Genomic DNA, 16,527 nt, shown 5'->3' with positions numbered 1-16,527 from the left:
GTTGGAGCAATTTCAGTCTTCAGAAAAATGAAGGGTAGAGAATATATATTATTCACTTATTATGTTTTGACATTCAATCAGAGTCGCACGTTGCTTTTCTTACTGCACTGGAAGACTTGTCTTGAAGCTTGATCATTCCAGGTTGCTTCCGGCTACATCCAGGACAAACCTAAACCTCACATCATTTTTTTCCATTCTCTCAAATGCCTTGTTAGCATAATCCAGTTTTACCATCTCTATCATAGTCGTCAAATCCTTATCTGCCCAGAACTCCAGTATTTCCTGCGTTTCTTCCATGCTTCCGATGAAGCTCCCGGAAATGCTCCTCTTCCCTGTAAAGCGACACACAAATTACTTCCAAGTAACATCATCACGGTAATGTCTAAATGCGTGAACGGTTGAAAATCACTCGTGCGAAAAGGCTAGAGACCTTAACTCTACGTCTAAAAGTGATGATGGCATATACATACCTAGAATTATGTCAACTGCATCAAACTGAAGCGGTTGAGGAACAGCAGCAACTATTATGAGCTTACCGTCAACCTTGAGGAGTGAAAGGTAAGAGTGCAGAGGGTGCAAAGCTGGTACAGTGTCGAGGATATAGTCAAGGCTGCTGGCAGCTCCCTCCATCTCAGCCTCATTGGAGCCAACTATAAAAGCATCTGCACCTAAAATCTCTAAAGCCTCTTCCCTCTTCTTATTAGAAGAGCTTATCACAGTCACATGGTGACCCATTGCCTTTGCAATTATGACACCCAAGTGTCCAACTCCTCCTAAACCCAATATGCCTCCCCTTACAACCCTGTCAGACCCCATGAATTGCTTCAGCGGACTGTAAGCTGTAACTCCAGCACACAGCAATGGAGCCGCCTGCTCCGGTGCTAGCTTTTCTGGTATCCGAACCACAAACCTGCAGTGCATTCACTCATCTTATTGTAGTGTATCTCAAAATGAAGGCAAGAAGATAGAAGGTAATGTTCTCCCAGATATCACACATGCTTCATTCAAACAAGATTTTACTTGATAATGGTCGAGATTGACAGTATGGCAACATAAAATGTACAACCATCTAGCAAAGAGACACCTTTCGGTAATAGATTGTTTTTGGTTACTTGTTTTGGCTTACCTTTGATGAACAACCATGGCAGAGGAGAAGCCTCCGCGAGTCAGGCTTCCATCTTTGTAGGTGTCATTCATAGTGAAGATTGTCTTAGGGCAGTACTGCTCCATGTTGGATTGGCAATACAAGCACTCTCCACAAGACCCCACTATGCATCCAACTCCCACTATGTCCCCAACTCTAAATTTCTTCACCTCTGAACCCAACTCCACCACTTCACCCACTACTTCATGCCTGCAAATCAAACACAACCAATTAAGTAAAAGTAGCAGCCATAAAATACTTGGCATAAATTTCAAAGCAGTAGCAGTAAGAGACTTGGCATTAATTTCTTTCACTAGAAAATGTTGCATGCGTATAAAAAATGTATAGGACTCACCCTGGAACCAAAGGATAATTAGTACTGTGAATCTCATTCCTCATCTGATGAAGATCTGTGTGGTCTACGCCACAGTACAGAACCTTCAATACCACATCTTCAGACCCCATTTTCCTGTTCATGTAGACACTGAAATTAACACTAGCTATTTTATAACTACTAGTTAATTAGTCATTAGAGAGAAATAGAGACCTGAGATTGAATGAAAAGGGAGAGAGAAACCCAGAAGTGTCTCTGGCAGCCCAACCAAATGCCTTTCTTTCCTCCATTTCTTACAGAAATTTGAACATTAATGGACTGTTTAAAATGAGACAGATAAGTAACAAGAGAATGAATGGTGAAGCTGAAGTATTGCTCTTTGGGATTTTATACCCATGATGTTTGTAGCCAGCTTTAGTTGTTTAATGAATTCAAATGTATATTAGGTAGGTTCTCTGCACTAGGTCACAAAAGGTTACAAAACCAAGAGAAATCTAAAGAACAATGTTATGGCTGCCGCGCGCTGATAGAAAACAAATAAAATAGATTTACAAAAGTATAAAATGGCCCAAGAAACTATATATATATATATATATATATATATATATATATATATATATCTAATTGACATAAGGTGATTCAGGAATCTGGGTTTTCTATATCTTTAGCAAAATTGGGTGAGAGGGTACAGTCTTGGGCTCTTGGCCTTTGGATAACTTGGTGGACACATGACCAAATCAATGCTTCTGGACTTGAATATTTCTGTGCAAAAAACCTCACCACAAACGTCATGGCTCCCCTCACTGTACAAAGCCTCAGAGAGAGAATTAGAGTTGGTCTCTCATATGGACTTCAGCCTTTGTTTCTCTCCCAAGTTAAGTTGAAGTCGGATTCAACCATTAGGGAATGGATCAAACGGTGACCTCTTGTGCTGTGGTGTCACATCAGACAATCGAAAGCATATGAGGTTATAAATGCATCAACAATGAATTATATCAAGCTAAGAATGACGTTTTAAGCAAGTTAGCAAATTAGTTTCTGAATTAGCCGCTCATATCTGTTAACCCTCAAATCATGATCAACTGAAGCATTAATCAGCGATCACCACACATGCTTAAAGCATAATCCTATTCCACCACATTATATTAACTTCATGCAATACCACACTTTATGTTGCTATATATCAATCATCTTGTTTGACTTCCTGGATATATTATATAAGGATTGGCTATTTGGTTTGAACCATACATAAAATTGTAGTTGTCCCTTGTCCCTACAAGGATTTGAAAACCACGTGGTTAGAGAGGAGATGATTATCATACACAGAGTCAAAATATCGTCGTGTCAATTAGTAACCTACTAATTTAGGTTCAAAGAAGTACTATCATTTTTTTGAACGTAATAAAGGAAAATATCACTTTCATTAACTTTCAAAAAATTTACATCAATAGTTAGAATTTCAACGTGGTTGGACTGATCTTATTAAAACCCTTATACACAAACGAACAAAGAGCACATCCTACTCTAAAAAACAAACTCGCCACTGAAACTAAACATTTGCAAGAATTGGAGTGAGGAACATAGTTCCACGAACAAAACTCAAACCTATGGTTAGCCACAAGCTGTGGATTTTTTTTTTTTTTTTTTTTTCGAATAGAAGATTGGTGCGGCTGCCCTTAAGTTTTGATTAATGAAACTGTCGAATACGAAAATGAGACGTGCAGCTTAAACCCCTAATTACAGTAAACATTTAGAGAACATCCTAAAATGATAATAAGATTCTCTTCCAAACAAATATATTCAACCAAGCAACTATTAAAGAATGTTCTATTAGCTACTTCATTTGTTTTAACATAAAGGGTGATATAACAGAAAGATAACTCAACTACAATAAAGTATAATTACCAAAAACACAGTTTTTCTATTATGTTACCACTAGAGAAAATCCAACGACACTTGGGTTTAAAGTAGTGTGAGTTAAAAAATAATAATTAAAAAAAAAACGCTTAAATTTTTGAAAAAGAAAATACATTGACTCCACGTGGCAGCCGAAGATTAGAACACTAAAACGACTGATCAACGGCCCCGTTTGTTCCTTCTAAAAATGAGCTCATAGTGTGGACGACATGTCGCCACTCCCAACCGGGGCCCCAAATTAAACCCCAGACTCCCAGAGCTCTCTCTCTTTCAGAGCCACTGACCATTGGAAACTGAGCCACAATGCTTCCCGCTTCAATTCTCCAACTCCCTCTCCGATCTTCCAACCTCTAAATTCCGCCAAAAATGGAAACCCTAAAGCTTCCAATTTCAATCAGATTCCCCAATCACCACTCTCCTCTTCTCAACCACCACCACCACCCAACCACCACCGCCACTCGTCTCATCTCCCCCAAACCCATTCCCCGCCGCCTCCGCTCTCCTCTCTTTCGGTTCAGACCCTCTCTCCTTTCTCCCCCGCGAAATTTCCCTACTCTTCTTCTTTGCTCCGCCGCCGAGGTCCACTCCGATCACGATCACCACCACCACCACCACCACGACGAGCACGAGCACGGTCACGACCACCACCACCATCATCACCACCACCACGGTGGAGATTGTGCTGAGCTAACCGGGACTCAGAAAGCGTTCATCGGATTTGCAAAGGCTGTGCGATGGACCGACCTCGCCGATTTCCTCAGGGAGCACTTGCATTTGTGTTTCTGCTCCGCCGCGCTGTTCCTCGCCGCCGCCGCTTGCCCTTACGTGCTTCCCAAGCTCGCCGTGAAGCCTCTGCAGAATGCTTTCATGATCGTCGCTTTTCCTCTAGTCGGAGTAAGAACTATCCAGGCACTCATTAGTTGAATTTAATGTGTTTAATTAACTAAACCCTAGCAGTAATTGATAAAATTTTATTGATAGGTCTCTGCGGCACTTGATGCAATGACTGACATGAGTGGCGGGAAGGTGAACATTCATGTACTAATGGCTTTGGCAGCATTTGCCTCAGTGTTTATGGGGAATGCTCTTGAAGGAGGCTTGCTTTTGGCTATGTTCAATCTTGCTCATATCGGTGAGCATTTCGATTTTCACTTACGTCTTTTTGGTGGCAATATCCCTTACTGATTAGTGTATGCTTTGTTTATTTCAGCTGAGGAGTATTTTACCAGTCGCTCCATGATCGATGTGAAGGAGTTGAAAGAAAATTATCCGGATTCTGCCCTTGTTCTGGATATGGATGATGAACAGGTTCCGGATACATCTAATTTGAAGTACAAGCAGGTTCCTGTGCACGACCTACAAGTCGGGTCATATATCTTGGTTGGAGCTGGAGAGGTATGGGACACAAATCTACTATTTTATATATGATGTTATTTGTACTTTATTGTCAAGTTGTGACCTTGCCTAGGAGAAGGAGATAGGTGTCATTTTGTGCAAGTATTACTATTACAATGATCTGCCAGCAGCTTGGAACCTATTCGATGAGAAATTCTTCCCAGTTTAGTTCTTTTAGCTTTTGTTGAAACCTTTTACGGAGATAAATGTTAAGTTCTGTCTTATACCATAATGACATGTGGTTTGTATCTCATCAAATGACTAGTAGCCGTGATCTTCTCTTGCTATCAATTTCTTGATTTATATGATACATTAGAACATGGAAGGATTGTAATAGGGTCTGGTATTGTGATTAGTCTGTGCCTGTAGATTGTGAAGTGTTCCAAGGTAGTGCTACCATTACTATCGAGCACTTAACGGGAGAAATTACGCCATTGGAGACAAAAGCTGGAGACATGATACCTGGTGGTGCTAGGAACTTGGATGGCAGGATAATAGTGAAGGTAAGTTCAAAAATATTTTCTGTTTGGAGCTTCTCAGAGATGGATATCTGAATGAAAGCAGAAGAAAATTGTGTTTCTTTTAATTGTATTTATTGATTTTTCCTATGTAAATGATAAAAGCCATACTATTCTCTTTATGCTTGACATCCTTGATGTTTCTCATTACTGACTTTGTCACTCATTATAGACATTTTTTTAAACCCTACAGAATTCAGCTTAACATTTACAAAATTCATTATGGGTTTAACTTGTAGTTATAATGTTCCCCTAGTCATAATAGATGAGGGGAAAATATTGATAGCTGTCACAGCTAGGTTTTAGAGTTCTCGACTGCTTGTGCTAGTAGGCTTTGTTGGTGATGATGGTGATTGGATGCTAAATAGAATTGCTTCTGCAGGCAAGAAAAAATTGGAAAGAGTCAACCCTTAGCAGGATTGTGCAATTGACAGAAGAAGCACAATTAAATAAACCAAAGCTTCAGAGGTGGTTAGATCAGTTTGGCGAGCAATACAGCAAGGCGGTTGTAGTTTTGTCAGTCACTGTTGCTCTACTTGGTCCATTCCTATTCAAGTGGCCGTTCATTGGTACATCAGGTAGTCTGCACTGACCACCTTCGAAGCACTATTTCCACTTGCGTTGCTTACTCTTTTTTTAAAAAGAAAAAAAAAAAAAAAAACTGTTTTAAACTAGTAATTTTAGCTTTACTGGTGCCCCCTTATAAGCCTGTGTAAGTGAAAGGGGTCCAATATATTCGTTTAAAATTACCGCCTTTACGATTCAATAAAGCACCTTAAGATTGTGTTGAAACTTGGGAGATATATTGCATCCTGTATTCTTGTGTTGGGCCAGCCATTTGCAATACCAAAATATTGATAAGAAGAAGAAGAGAGACTACCTGAAAGGCTGCTATGAACAAAATGTACTTTACTAGTAAATTGGGAAGGTCTGCAGTTATGTTTATCCTATGATATCCTTTTTGTATATTGAGGGTGTGGCCATCATTCATTTGGTTTGATGTATGCTTAATCCTTTAGCTTGCAGAGGATCAGTTTATAGAGCATTGGGCCTCATGGTGGCAGCATCACCGTGTGCTTTGGCTGTAGCTCCATTGGCCTATGCTACTGCAGTTAGCTCCTGTGCAAGGAAGGTATACATTGTAATTGATGCTATAATCAAGAAATTAATATCCAATGTGGTTTTCATGAGTAGATGTACATCCATTTATACATTGCTAGTTTAATTGTTTGGAGTTAAGCCATATGTTCTTGGGTGTTTGTTTCCATTTACGTTTAAACATTTCTTTCCTAATGCTATTGGGGATTGTTAGAAAACTGTTCTACTTTTGGATTTCAATCAGCTGTGTCTGATTACTTGTAATTTGCTACTACGCATGTCTTATACATTCGGGATGTTTCCTTTTAAGTATTCTATTCAGTTGCTTTTCCAATTTTACCTAATGATGTCCTGATAGTAAACAATTACTACCAAAAGAAATATTCCACCTTGCCAGTGTATGGTGGTTTGATATTTTCAAGATATAGGTCTACCGAGTAGTATTGTATCCAAATTAAGCAATGAAACTCTTTGGATATTGAAAAAATAACACTGTACTAGAGGTCTATGCTAGACATGCTAACACAGGAGTAGAAGTCACCAGAAATTTCCCTATTCACACCAAAGCATAACTAGAAATGATGCTCATTTAAGCCATATGATGGAATTGACACCTTTATTATCCTTACAGGGTATATTGTTGAAAGGCGGTCATGTGCTAGATGCTCTAGCTTCCTGTCACACTATTGCGTTTGATAAAACTGGGACCTTGACAACTGGGGGACTAGCGTTTAAAGCGATTGAACCAATTTATGGACATCAAGTTAGAAACAATAAATCAGATTTTTCTTCCTGTTGTGTGCCAAGCTGTGAAAAGGAGGCCCTTGCTGTCGCTGCCGCAATGGAGAAGGGTACCACTCACCCTATTGGAAGGTACTGCTTTTGAAGCTTCCCGTTAAGTTTTCTGTTGAATCTTTAACTTACTCTCCCTTGCAATTGTACTTTTCAAATATTCTTTCTGATTCAATGTTTACTTACCTACTTTACTTCCTGCTCAAAAATGCCAATGAGTAAATCTACTCCTGTCAGGTTGGCACACACCAGTTACTTTTCATCTTGATCTCCTCATTGATTACTGGGCTTTGTTTGAGTCATATATACTAGTAAATTTATGATATATACAGAACCTAATAGGATCAATACTTATCAATCTTTTGATTTTTGTTGCAGAGCTGTTGTAGACCATAGTGAAGGGAAAGACCTTCCTTCTGTTTCTGTTGAGAGTTTTGAGTATTTTCCCGGCAGAGGTCTAGTTGCTACTGTTAATGGCATCGAGGTAAGTTTTGTTCTAAACTAGTATAGATCTTTTTTCTATATATTTAGCGAATGCTGCACCTTGTTATATGACTTGTTCCATAGGCTTATTTGCAACCACTGTTGTTATATATTAGCCATTTATAACCCATACAGATTTCTAGTAGTTGCATAACTTCTTTCCAGCTGTTTCTTATACATGTTACAATGTGCATACATGATTATTTACTTTTCTGATTGCATATCAACAGTACTTCATGCTGCCCTTTATTATATGACTTTCTATATATATACACGTGTGCGGTGTGTGTGTGTGTTATATACATATGGATAAATTTATGTTTTACTTGTCCACTCCACTAGGAATAGCTGTTTTATCTATACATATAACTATATGTTTATAATTAGAGAGAATATCACAAATGGTCACTCAACTTTTACCTATTCGACACTTTGGTCACTCACTTTTTAAATACACTTTGGTCACTCAACTTTAACTCTGTGATTCACTATAGTCACTTCGTTAATTTTTTTCAATAAAAAAAATTTATTTGCCACAATATTAATGATATTTTGATCCAACCAATTGTGAAAAATTGAGAAATCTGTATTACAATGATTGGGAGAAGTGATTAAAGTGAGATAAAATGCCTCTTGGGTGACTAAAGTGATTGACAGAGTAATAGTTGAATGACCAAAGTGATATATTTGAAAATTGAGTGACCAAAGTGTCGAATGAGTCATAGTTGAGTGACCATTTGTGGAATTCTCCCTTATAATTATGTTATAATGTGCGTGCATGGATATTTGTTTTTCTGATTGGATATCAACACTAATGCATGATTATGTCATTGCTGACTTCTTTTGGAAGTTCATCAGATGTAATAATAGATCATGCAGGCATAAATTTCCTTCTCATACATTTATGTATTTTAATTTTAAATGATCTATATTGGTTTCTCTTTCACCCCAGCTTCTTTTAAGAGTTCTTTTCGGTCAGTAACAGGTAAAGTGATGTGTATTGATTTCTATCTTGTTATAGTTAGGAACTCAAGGGGGTAAACTGTTGAAAGCATCTCTTGGTTCAGTAGATTTCATCACTTCACTGTGTTTGTCAGAAGATGCATCCAAAAAGATCAAGGAAGCTGTGAATGCTTCTTCTTACGGAACTGATTTTGTTCGTGCTGCTCTTTCAGTCGACGAAAAGGTGAGGTTTCATTTTAAGGGTATAAAAGAAAAGAGGCTTACCTGGGGGTGTTAGCAATTGAAACTATGAATGTATAATTAGTTATTTCTTTATCCTAGACTTCCTAGTAGGCATTCTTTTGGTTGACCGTCAAGGGGCCATATACCATTGGCTTTGCATGTTAAAAGAAAGTCAAATGATTTTGGTATGGAATTCTTCTGAATTAAACCTTAAGGAACTATTCAAATCCTAGATTTGAAAAGTTTGAAACCTTCACTTTTCAAATATCAAACTTTCCAATTGTGTAAATGAGGGCAAGAAATGGAATTTTTGAAATGTACTTCAAGCTATTAAGTAAAGGTGAGAATAGACTTTAATAACTGAAAAGTGGAGTGAACACAAAGAGGTTACTCATTAGCCAAGTATTCATAGCTGAACTTAATCCTGTTTAGCCTTTTTTCTGTTGTATTATTTACTTTTGTTTAGCCTTTTATACGGGCTAGAGAACTAAATTACCATGTTCTTTGCAGGTAACACTGATTCACCTCGAGGATAGGCCTCGACCTGGGGTCTTGGATGTCATTGCAGAGTTACAAAATCAAGCAAAGCTCCGTATAATGATGTTAACTGGTGATCATGAGTCAAGTGCTTGGAGAGTTGCAAATGCTGTAGGTATCAATGAAGTTCATTGCAGCCTGAAGCCTGAGGATAAACTGAGTCATGTCAAGGGTGTCTCAAGGGATATGGGTGAGTTGTATAATCATTGGTCAAGATTATTTTCCAATTGATATGATTTGTTAGTGTTGCTTATATTTCTAGAATATTAGTGATTAGTAGGTTTCCTGTTCCATTAGTGGAAAATAGTTTCTTTCATTTGGTTCAATTATTTTGAAATTTGCCCTTCTTGCAAGTCCCTCCAAGGTTTAGGAAAAGCATATTAATGAGCAGTTGATATCAAGTGGTGTAACTTCCTATTTTATATCTTATCATTTATCCTAGTCAGAATGGAAAGGCCGAGGAATCAGTTTATCCACTCCACTAGCCATTGATATATACTTCTGCATGCTTTCCAACTAATACTGCTGTTAGAATGAAGAAGCGAAAGTATAATTGCATGATGTATTTTCACTGTGAATGACTTTTCTGGTTTTTTTTCTTTTTCTTTTCCTTTTTCTTTTTGGAGAATTCTTGTTGTTTTTCTTGGCATGTCCTTTCCAATTTAATTGAATTATGTAGCTTCTGGTATATGTAGTGTCATTAATATTGTATGATGGGGGACCATAAAACCTGCCATTTCAAAGCTTTTGATTACTAAGAAAAATTTGAAGGTATTTAGATTCTGGTAAAAACAAAATTAGGGATATATTAAAGGCAAGGAAATGACTACAGGTTCTTTGCTACGCTTCTTTTTGGAATCTAGTAATTTACTGGAAGAGGCTCACAAGATTCTGAAGTTTTACTACAGGGGGAGGTCTGATAATGGTTGGTGAAGGTATTAATGATGCTCCAGCACTTGCAGCTGCAACGGTGGGGATTGTCCTTGCTCAACGTGCTAGTGCAACTGCCACAGCTGTTGCTGATGTGTTGTTGCTGCGTGACAATATATCTGCCGTGCCATTCTGTATTGCCAAGTCTCGCCAAACAACTTCCCTGGTACTTGCTAGCTTCTATCCCGTCATTCGTCTGTTGTGTTCTGTTCATGACATTATTATCTCTGTTCATGCAGGTTAAGCAGAATGTAGTCCTTGCTTTAAGCTGTATAGTTTTGGCCTCTCTTCCATCTGTTTTAGGTTTTCTTCCCCTCTGGTTAACGGTATGAGATTTTTCATATGTTCTGAACTTCTGCTTGATCTTTGCAGCTTTTAAATGTTTCCTGATATAACTCTTAGCTGCTCTAACCATAACTTCCCGTTCCATGATTTTCGTTGTAGGTTCTATTACATGAAGGCGGTACCCTTCTTGTCTGCCTCAACTCCATCCGTGCTCTAAACCACCCGACATGGAGCTGGAGGCAGGATTTATGGGATTTATTTAACCAACTGAAATCAAGACTCGAATTGTCAAGGAGACTTGCAACGAGCTCAAACCCCACCCAAGCTGCACCTCCGGTATCCTTATAATTCTCTAGGGAAGTTGTGCTAATCCCAGTACAGTAATGTAAGACAGCAAAACAGTCAACCAAGTAAATATTCTTATGTTTCGCATAGCTCAGCTTCTAGACCCTAGAAAACCTTTAAAGCCGTCATTAAAATAGAGAGACTTGTAGAGAAATCCATTGACCAAATATGAAGATCATCAAAGACCAAAGCTTCTATGGAAAATAGAAGTTAAAGTGGTTACGTAGAAGACTTGGGCGGCGGCTGATAGTCATCTTCTAAATGCATTGCTCTCCAAGCAATCTCATTACCTAATCCCATTCCTACAAATCAGTTCAAGTAAATTGTCATACGTTTGTGTCCGTAGCTGACTTTGGTTCAACAAACCTGACAAGTGTAACGGAACTTGTATACTAATCCCTAACTGCTACTTCCTCTATTATTATTCTATACACCTAACAAGTCCACATCACGTCACCAACGTCCTGATATTTGCTTTCAAACTTTCCACCCAAGACTTGCACGTTTAAAACCACAAAAAAAGCCTTGCCCCCTCTCTCAAGTCTCAACCACAAAAAAGAACTGCTTTCTTTTGTTTTCGGCGATAATTTTCTAGTTGGCTGGCAGAGCCGCAGAGGAATCAAATCCCCGAAGATATTTTTCTTATTTATCAAGTAACGCGGTACTTAGCCGTAGTCCCCTTCCCATCCAGAAAAAGGATAAGCTAGGCTAACTTGCTTTTTTCTTGGTTTGCTCAAGTGGTCACACCCATTCTTTTTGTAGCTAGGCATTAGCCATTACAACACTGTTTGAACATGTACAAATGGTGGTTTAAAATCATTTTGGAGGTCGTGAATTTAACTCAACGACGACAAGTTGTGTTGATATAACAAAGAAAACATACTCTGATTGAAAATTACTAAATTTGCCTCAGATTCATTTATTGTATAGCCTGTAGGCTGGTTGGTAACGGGTACCGTTTCAAACTCTGAAACGTATCCCACTTGACATACTTATAACCTATGGTCCCGGACTCCGTTGTTTTACGGTTCAGTAGTCCTCATCGAGAGTATTCCTTTATTCTCACCATTCAAAACAACCAATTGATTTTACCACCTCAGAGACAAACAAGACAATCAAGAACAATGACCCAGAAAAGGATTAAAATGCGAACTTAAGATTGAAATTTTGAAGATCCATTTATCTTCTACTTTTTTTTTTTTCTCAATTTTTTTTTTTTCTCCATGTTTTTCTCGGATGGCTTTCTTGATCATCGTCATCTCTCTCATTACTCTCCCTGTACATTAACCGAAATTATTAAATTATTTTCCTAACAAAAGCCAAAAAAATAAAAGAAAACAACACCAGCCCCAGTTTTCCTTTTTACTTCCCCCCGCAAGTTCCAACATTTTTGCCGTCTTCCCTAACTAGTAACTAGTCCTTGTCCGAAAAGCCCAAACCTTTGCATTGAGCTTCATCCACATTCATTCAACTAATCAAACTTACTCACTCACTCACTCAATCCTGCTGATCCCAATTCGCTTCACCGCAACATTCCTAAACCCATCATTTTGCTGCTTCATCATCCCAAACCCACTCTGCTCCAACCCCTCCATATAGCTCCTCACCTCCTTCTTTATCATCCCCTGCATCAGCTCCAACAGCTCCGCCGGAAAACTCCTCATCGGATCAGAAACCGGCGCAGGAGCAGGATGCGCCTGATTCTGAATCGTCGAATCGGTCGCCGCGACTCGGTTCGAGACTTCACAGGAGTCGACACCAGGGAGCGAAAGGGACAGCGACGTCGGAGGATCACTGTTGAGGTTGATGTGGCTGTTGTTGTTGTTGTTGTTGGAAGACGACGTCGTTTCTACTGGAGGTAGAACCCCGCCGGCACGCGCCACGGGCCTGTACACGTGAGAGGGTGACATCACCTGCACGCTGGAGTCGCTCACATCCGACCCGGACGGGCTACCCGGGTTCATGAACAGCTCCGTGGACACGGGCACGCCCGACCCGGCGCTCACGGACCTTTTTAAAGGCGGCTGGACGTGGAAATTCCCGTCGTACCCTCCACCGAACACGTTACCGTTACCGTCGCCGTCGTCGCTCATGGAAGAGCACTTGCGCTTGAGGGTGGAGTTCCAGTGGTTTTTGATCGCGTTGTCGGTGCGGCCGTTGAGGAGCCTGGCGATTGTGGCCCACTTGTTGCCGAACCGCGCGTGGGCTCGGATGATGGTGTCGTCCTCTTCGGGAGTGAAGGCGCGGTGCTCCACCTGCGGCGAGAGCTGGTTACACCATCTGAGACGGCACGACTTCCCGGACCGCCCCGGAATGGCCTTGCTTATCAAAGACCAGTTCCGCGGCCCGTGCTTCTGGACTAGACTCTGCAGAGCGTCGTCCTCCTCGGGGCTCCACGGACCCTTGATCCGATCCATCCGATCCATTTCCTTGCGATTCACAGCCATCTACACGGATCAGGCAATTTATATATTGAAATGTTGGAGCTCTATTTCAAAGTTTGGAGCTTTTGTTTCAAAGGGAGGAGGAGGGGTGTCTGGTTTTTTCGGGTTTTCTGAAATTGGTTACAGGAAATTAAAAACGGAGTGGGAGAGGGAGAGAGGGGGGTTATATAAGAGGAGAGCCTGGGGAGGGGAGGTGACCGGTGGAGCAGGTAATGGATTGTGGAGGAGTGTATCTAGAGGGCACCGCTTGTTCCAGGCAATCGGTTAATCGGGTTTTGGGATACAGCTGGCGAAAGGACACGCGTCACGTCCGAACTGCGCTGATTTACATAACACATCACCGTTTCCTTTTCTTTTGAGAAACTTGCTTTATTTTATTTCTTTTTCTTTACTGGCGCTGCAGGAGCGTCTTCTTCACTCAAGTGACTTCTTTTTTGGGTTCATTTCAATTTCAAAATAAATTAAAATATTACAATAAAATTATAGCAATTTGAACTTATATGGAAGGGAATATAAATAAGAGAGAATTAACTCAAAAAACACATGACTACATGCACTAAATTTACTTTGTGTGTGATTTATGTGAATTTTATATTCGTTTTAAAAATAAACACAGTCAATACTTATCTCAATAAAATGTTCGTCTAAGTCTATATTTTACAGATATCTGTGCATTAAATAAATAAGATATTTTTTGAGTTGGCATGAGCATCTAAAAAAGGTGTCAAATAGTGGGAAATTTAACTTCTAGAACAATGATGACATTTCCTCACTCCTATCTATTAATCTATCTATACTAATTATACAGCTAAGGCAAGAGTTTTAATATCAAAAGTTTCACCAAAATATGAGTTTCCTATCATTTCCTTCAAAATAATAATTAAAAACTCATGTAAATCATCTAAAATGTTATGGTGGTGGATGGAAAACTTAAAAACATACATGTAAAATATTGAAGGGAGTTAGTACAAAAAAAAGAAAAAACTTTCACGCTTTCTTCTTTTTCAATGATAACACCTGCATCGGACTAATCAGATTCAATTAATGAAGGGAAGAAATAAATTATTTTTCTCCATCAGTCATAACTGTCACCCCAAATATAGAGATACTGTTGAGAAGAATATTAATTGAAGAGATAAGGATGGTTAAAGTTGATAACGGTTGAGTTGGGTAGGATGTGAGTTTGACCGAGGAAGCCAGGCTGTAGAGCATTTTCGTGTGGGATATTTCCCCTCCTTTTAAAAACCATTTTTCTTTTAAATTAAAACCAAAAATGAAAAATAGGAGGAAGCAGCACTAGACGACAAAAAAAGGCAAAATCGGAGGGCCAATCATTACGAGCCATCCCGTCTGTCAGTCCAGCCTGTAAACCTGCCATTGCCGCCACCACCTCCACCACCATTAACGGCCTATCTCTTCCTCCCACCCACCGACATGTCGCAGTGTCCCCCTCCCTCCCTCTCTCTCTCTCTCTTATATATAAATCTGTACGGAACATCTGAGCAGCTTCCTCTTTGCATTAATCAAACCCTAATTTTGATTAAGCAGAATCAAATTGTCAGTAATCACACGAGGTGAGATTTGGGGAATAAGATTTGGAGGGACTAGTTTATTGGAATTATTGGAGGATTTAATAGGGGGGGAGAGTATTTGGTGGTCGTTAAATGAGTTGAATGAAACGGATGGATCCGTATCTGTTTCGGTTAGCATCGTACGTAGTACCTACTACGACCTAATGCTCTGTTTTGTTATATAAGTAGGGAGGAGGGTGGTGTGGGGCAATTGTGTTTTATAGTCTCTGTCCTAAACCCTAAAATAATGTAGCTTTTACAGATGGAGCTTGGTGCTATGCAGCTGGTACAATATTGGTTTTCAAATTCTGTTTTCTACTATTACGTTTCTTTCTTCCAGAATTTATGGATGCATTATGTTCGATCTCCATTAATACAGAAGTTAAGATAATAAATAGTTTTTTTTTTCTTAAAAAAAAAAAACTCTTAACTCGCCCCACTGTTACATTATTTGTGACAATCAAACTCATGACTTTTATAATGTTAGAATTATAATTTACCAACAAGTTACAACTCATCAACTGTACATACCGCCAAGTATAAGCAACAACCTCATAGGTGGGCCCCGCGACATGGTAGGTCCCGCCTACCATATGCATTCGGTAGACCAACACCCGAGCTACCACGCCATAGTGGAGGTCGGCCGGTATCTTGCCAGGAGGCCACCCTCTCATGCTCTCCAAAAGCCTTCAAGAGAAGTAAATATGTGCATTATGTCTCATATCAGAAATATAGAATAAAATGAGACTTCCCTTAGCTATAAAGGGAAGTCTTCCCCTTCTTAGAGAGGGATGAGATCCATGATCCCCACACTTGTATCACTACAAAGGTCACTTCACCTCACTCATAGTAAAATATTTAAGTGGACGTAGCCTTGCCTCAAGGGCAAGGTGAACCACTATACATGCTTGTGTCTCTCTCTCTCTCCCCATCATGATCCATACTTAGTTTCCGTTCCGTATTCTCACACAAAAACATTGGGTACTATACATGCTTCTCTCTATCTCTCCCCATCATGATCCATACTTAGTTTCCGTTCCGTATTCTCACACAGAAACATTGGCGCTAGAAGGAGGGTCCCTATGCTTGGGTTTGAGCCTCCGACCTTGAGCAAGGGTCATGTGCGGGAACCACCAGTCATGTACGGGAACCACCAGTCATGTACACACGAGACACCTCCGACCTTGAGCAAGAGTCATGGATGGGTACCACGAGTCATGTACGGGTACCACAGGTCATCGGGTACATGGGTACATGCCGGATACCCCAACTCCCTCCCCAAGCCTCCGAGGAGCCATCGGGTACATGAGATTCCAGTACACGTACCTCCCACCCCAAGCCTCCGAGGAGCTTCCGGGTACATGATATTCCAGGTACATGAGCTTCCGGGTACATGATATTCCAGGTACATGAGCTTCCGGTACACGTACCTCCCACCCTCCCCAAGCCTCTGAGGAGCCAGCAGGTACATGAGCTTCCGGATACATAATCTTTCGGGTACATGAGCTTCCGGTACACGTACCTCCCACCCTACCCAAGCCTCCGAGGA

The 16,527-nt window shown here is 40.0% G+C and overlaps 3 protein-coding genes across 6 annotated transcripts; 1 reads left to right on the top strand and 2 right to left on the bottom strand.

Annotated features, from left to right (window-relative positions):
- Positions 1-18: 18 nt before the first annotated feature.
- Positions 19-1,851, bottom strand: LOC112188105 (cinnamyl alcohol dehydrogenase 1). Of its 2 annotated transcripts, none has more exons than XM_024327146.1 (5): positions 1,692-1,851; positions 1,500-1,613; positions 1,127-1,354; positions 471-910; positions 19-332 (listed from the first exon to the last, which is right to left on the bottom strand). In XM_024327146.1, the coding sequence occupies exons 1-5, from the start codon at positions 1,766-1,768 to the stop codon at positions 133-135; spliced, it is 1,059 nt and encodes a 352-aa protein (XP_024182914.1). In that variant the 5' UTR covers positions 1,769-1,851; the 3' UTR covers positions 19-132. The 2 variants fall into 2 exon arrangements, with proteins under 2 accessions (XP_024182914.1, XP_040371094.1); XM_040515160.1 differs by having other exon boundaries at positions 537-910.
- Positions 1,852-3,623: 1,772 nt separating this feature from the next.
- Positions 3,624-11,419, top strand: LOC112189455 (probable cadmium/zinc-transporting ATPase HMA1, chloroplastic). Of its 3 annotated transcripts, XM_024328792.2 has the most exons (13): positions 3,625-4,289; positions 4,377-4,527; positions 4,606-4,790; positions 5,147-5,293; positions 5,691-5,886; positions 6,328-6,440; positions 7,038-7,279; positions 7,577-7,682; positions 8,703-8,867; positions 9,377-9,593; positions 10,312-10,499; positions 10,573-10,659; positions 10,778-11,419. In XM_024328792.2, the coding sequence occupies exons 1-13, from the start codon at positions 3,762-3,764 to the stop codon at positions 10,964-10,966; spliced, it is 2,514 nt and encodes an 837-aa protein (XP_024184560.1). In that variant the 5' UTR covers positions 3,625-3,761; the 3' UTR covers positions 10,967-11,419. The 3 variants fall into 3 exon arrangements, with proteins under 3 accessions (XP_024184561.1, XP_024184562.1, XP_024184560.1); XM_024328793.2 differs by lacking the exons at positions 10,573-10,659; positions 10,778-11,419 and having other exon boundaries at positions 3,624-4,289; positions 10,236-10,476; XM_024328794.2 differs by lacking the exons at positions 10,573-10,659; positions 10,778-11,419 and having other exon boundaries at positions 3,624-4,289; positions 10,301-10,468.
- Positions 11,420-12,101: 682 nt separating this feature from the next.
- Positions 12,102-13,553, bottom strand: LOC112189456 (transcription factor MYB73). Its single transcript, XM_024328797.2, has one exon. It carries the CDS (start codon positions 13,408-13,410, stop codon positions 12,457-12,459), a length of 954 nt encoding a protein of 317 aa, XP_024184565.1. The 5' UTR covers positions 13,411-13,553; the 3' UTR covers positions 12,102-12,456.
- Positions 13,554-16,527: the final 2,974 nt, after the last annotated feature.

The sequence above is a fragment of the Rosa chinensis genome, chromosome 2 (assembly GCF_002994745.2).
Source record: "Rosa chinensis cultivar Old Blush chromosome 2, RchiOBHm-V2, whole genome shotgun sequence".
NCBI lineage: Eukaryota > Viridiplantae > Streptophyta > Magnoliopsida > Rosales > Rosaceae > Rosa > Rosa chinensis.
Note: the sequence above shows the minus strand (reverse complement) of the source record. Positions and strands in the feature narration are given on the sequence as shown.

Bases quoted from the DNA above. Each gene is read 5' to 3' on its own strand.
- LOC112188105 (XM_024327146.1), bottom strand. From the start codon at position 1,768: ATGGAGGAAAGAAAGGCATTTGGTTGGGCTGCCAGAGACACTTCTGGG. The intron at 1,355-1,499 runs GTGAGTCCTATA...TTTGATTTGCAG, and splicing joins AATTATCCTTTGGTTCCAGG to GCATGAAGTAGTGGGTGAAG. The intron at 911-1,126 runs GTAAGCCAAAAC...AATGCACTGCAG, and splicing joins GCCATGGTTGTTCATCAAAG to GTTTGTGGTTCGGATACCAG.
- LOC112189455 (XM_024328792.2), top strand. From the start codon at position 3,762: ATGGAAACCCTAAAGCTTCCAATTTCAATCAGATTCCCCAATCACCAC. The intron at 5,887-6,327 runs GTAGTCTGCACT...TTAATCCTTTAG, and splicing joins GCCGTTCATTGGTACATCAG to CTTGCAGAGGATCAGTTTAT. The intron at 10,660-10,777 runs GTATGAGATTTT...TTTTCGTTGTAG, and splicing joins TTCTTCCCCTCTGGTTAACG to GTTCTATTACATGAAGGCGG.
- LOC112189456 (XM_024328797.2), bottom strand. From the start codon at position 13,410: ATGGCTGTGAATCGCAAGGAAATGGATCGGATGGATCGGATCAAGGGT.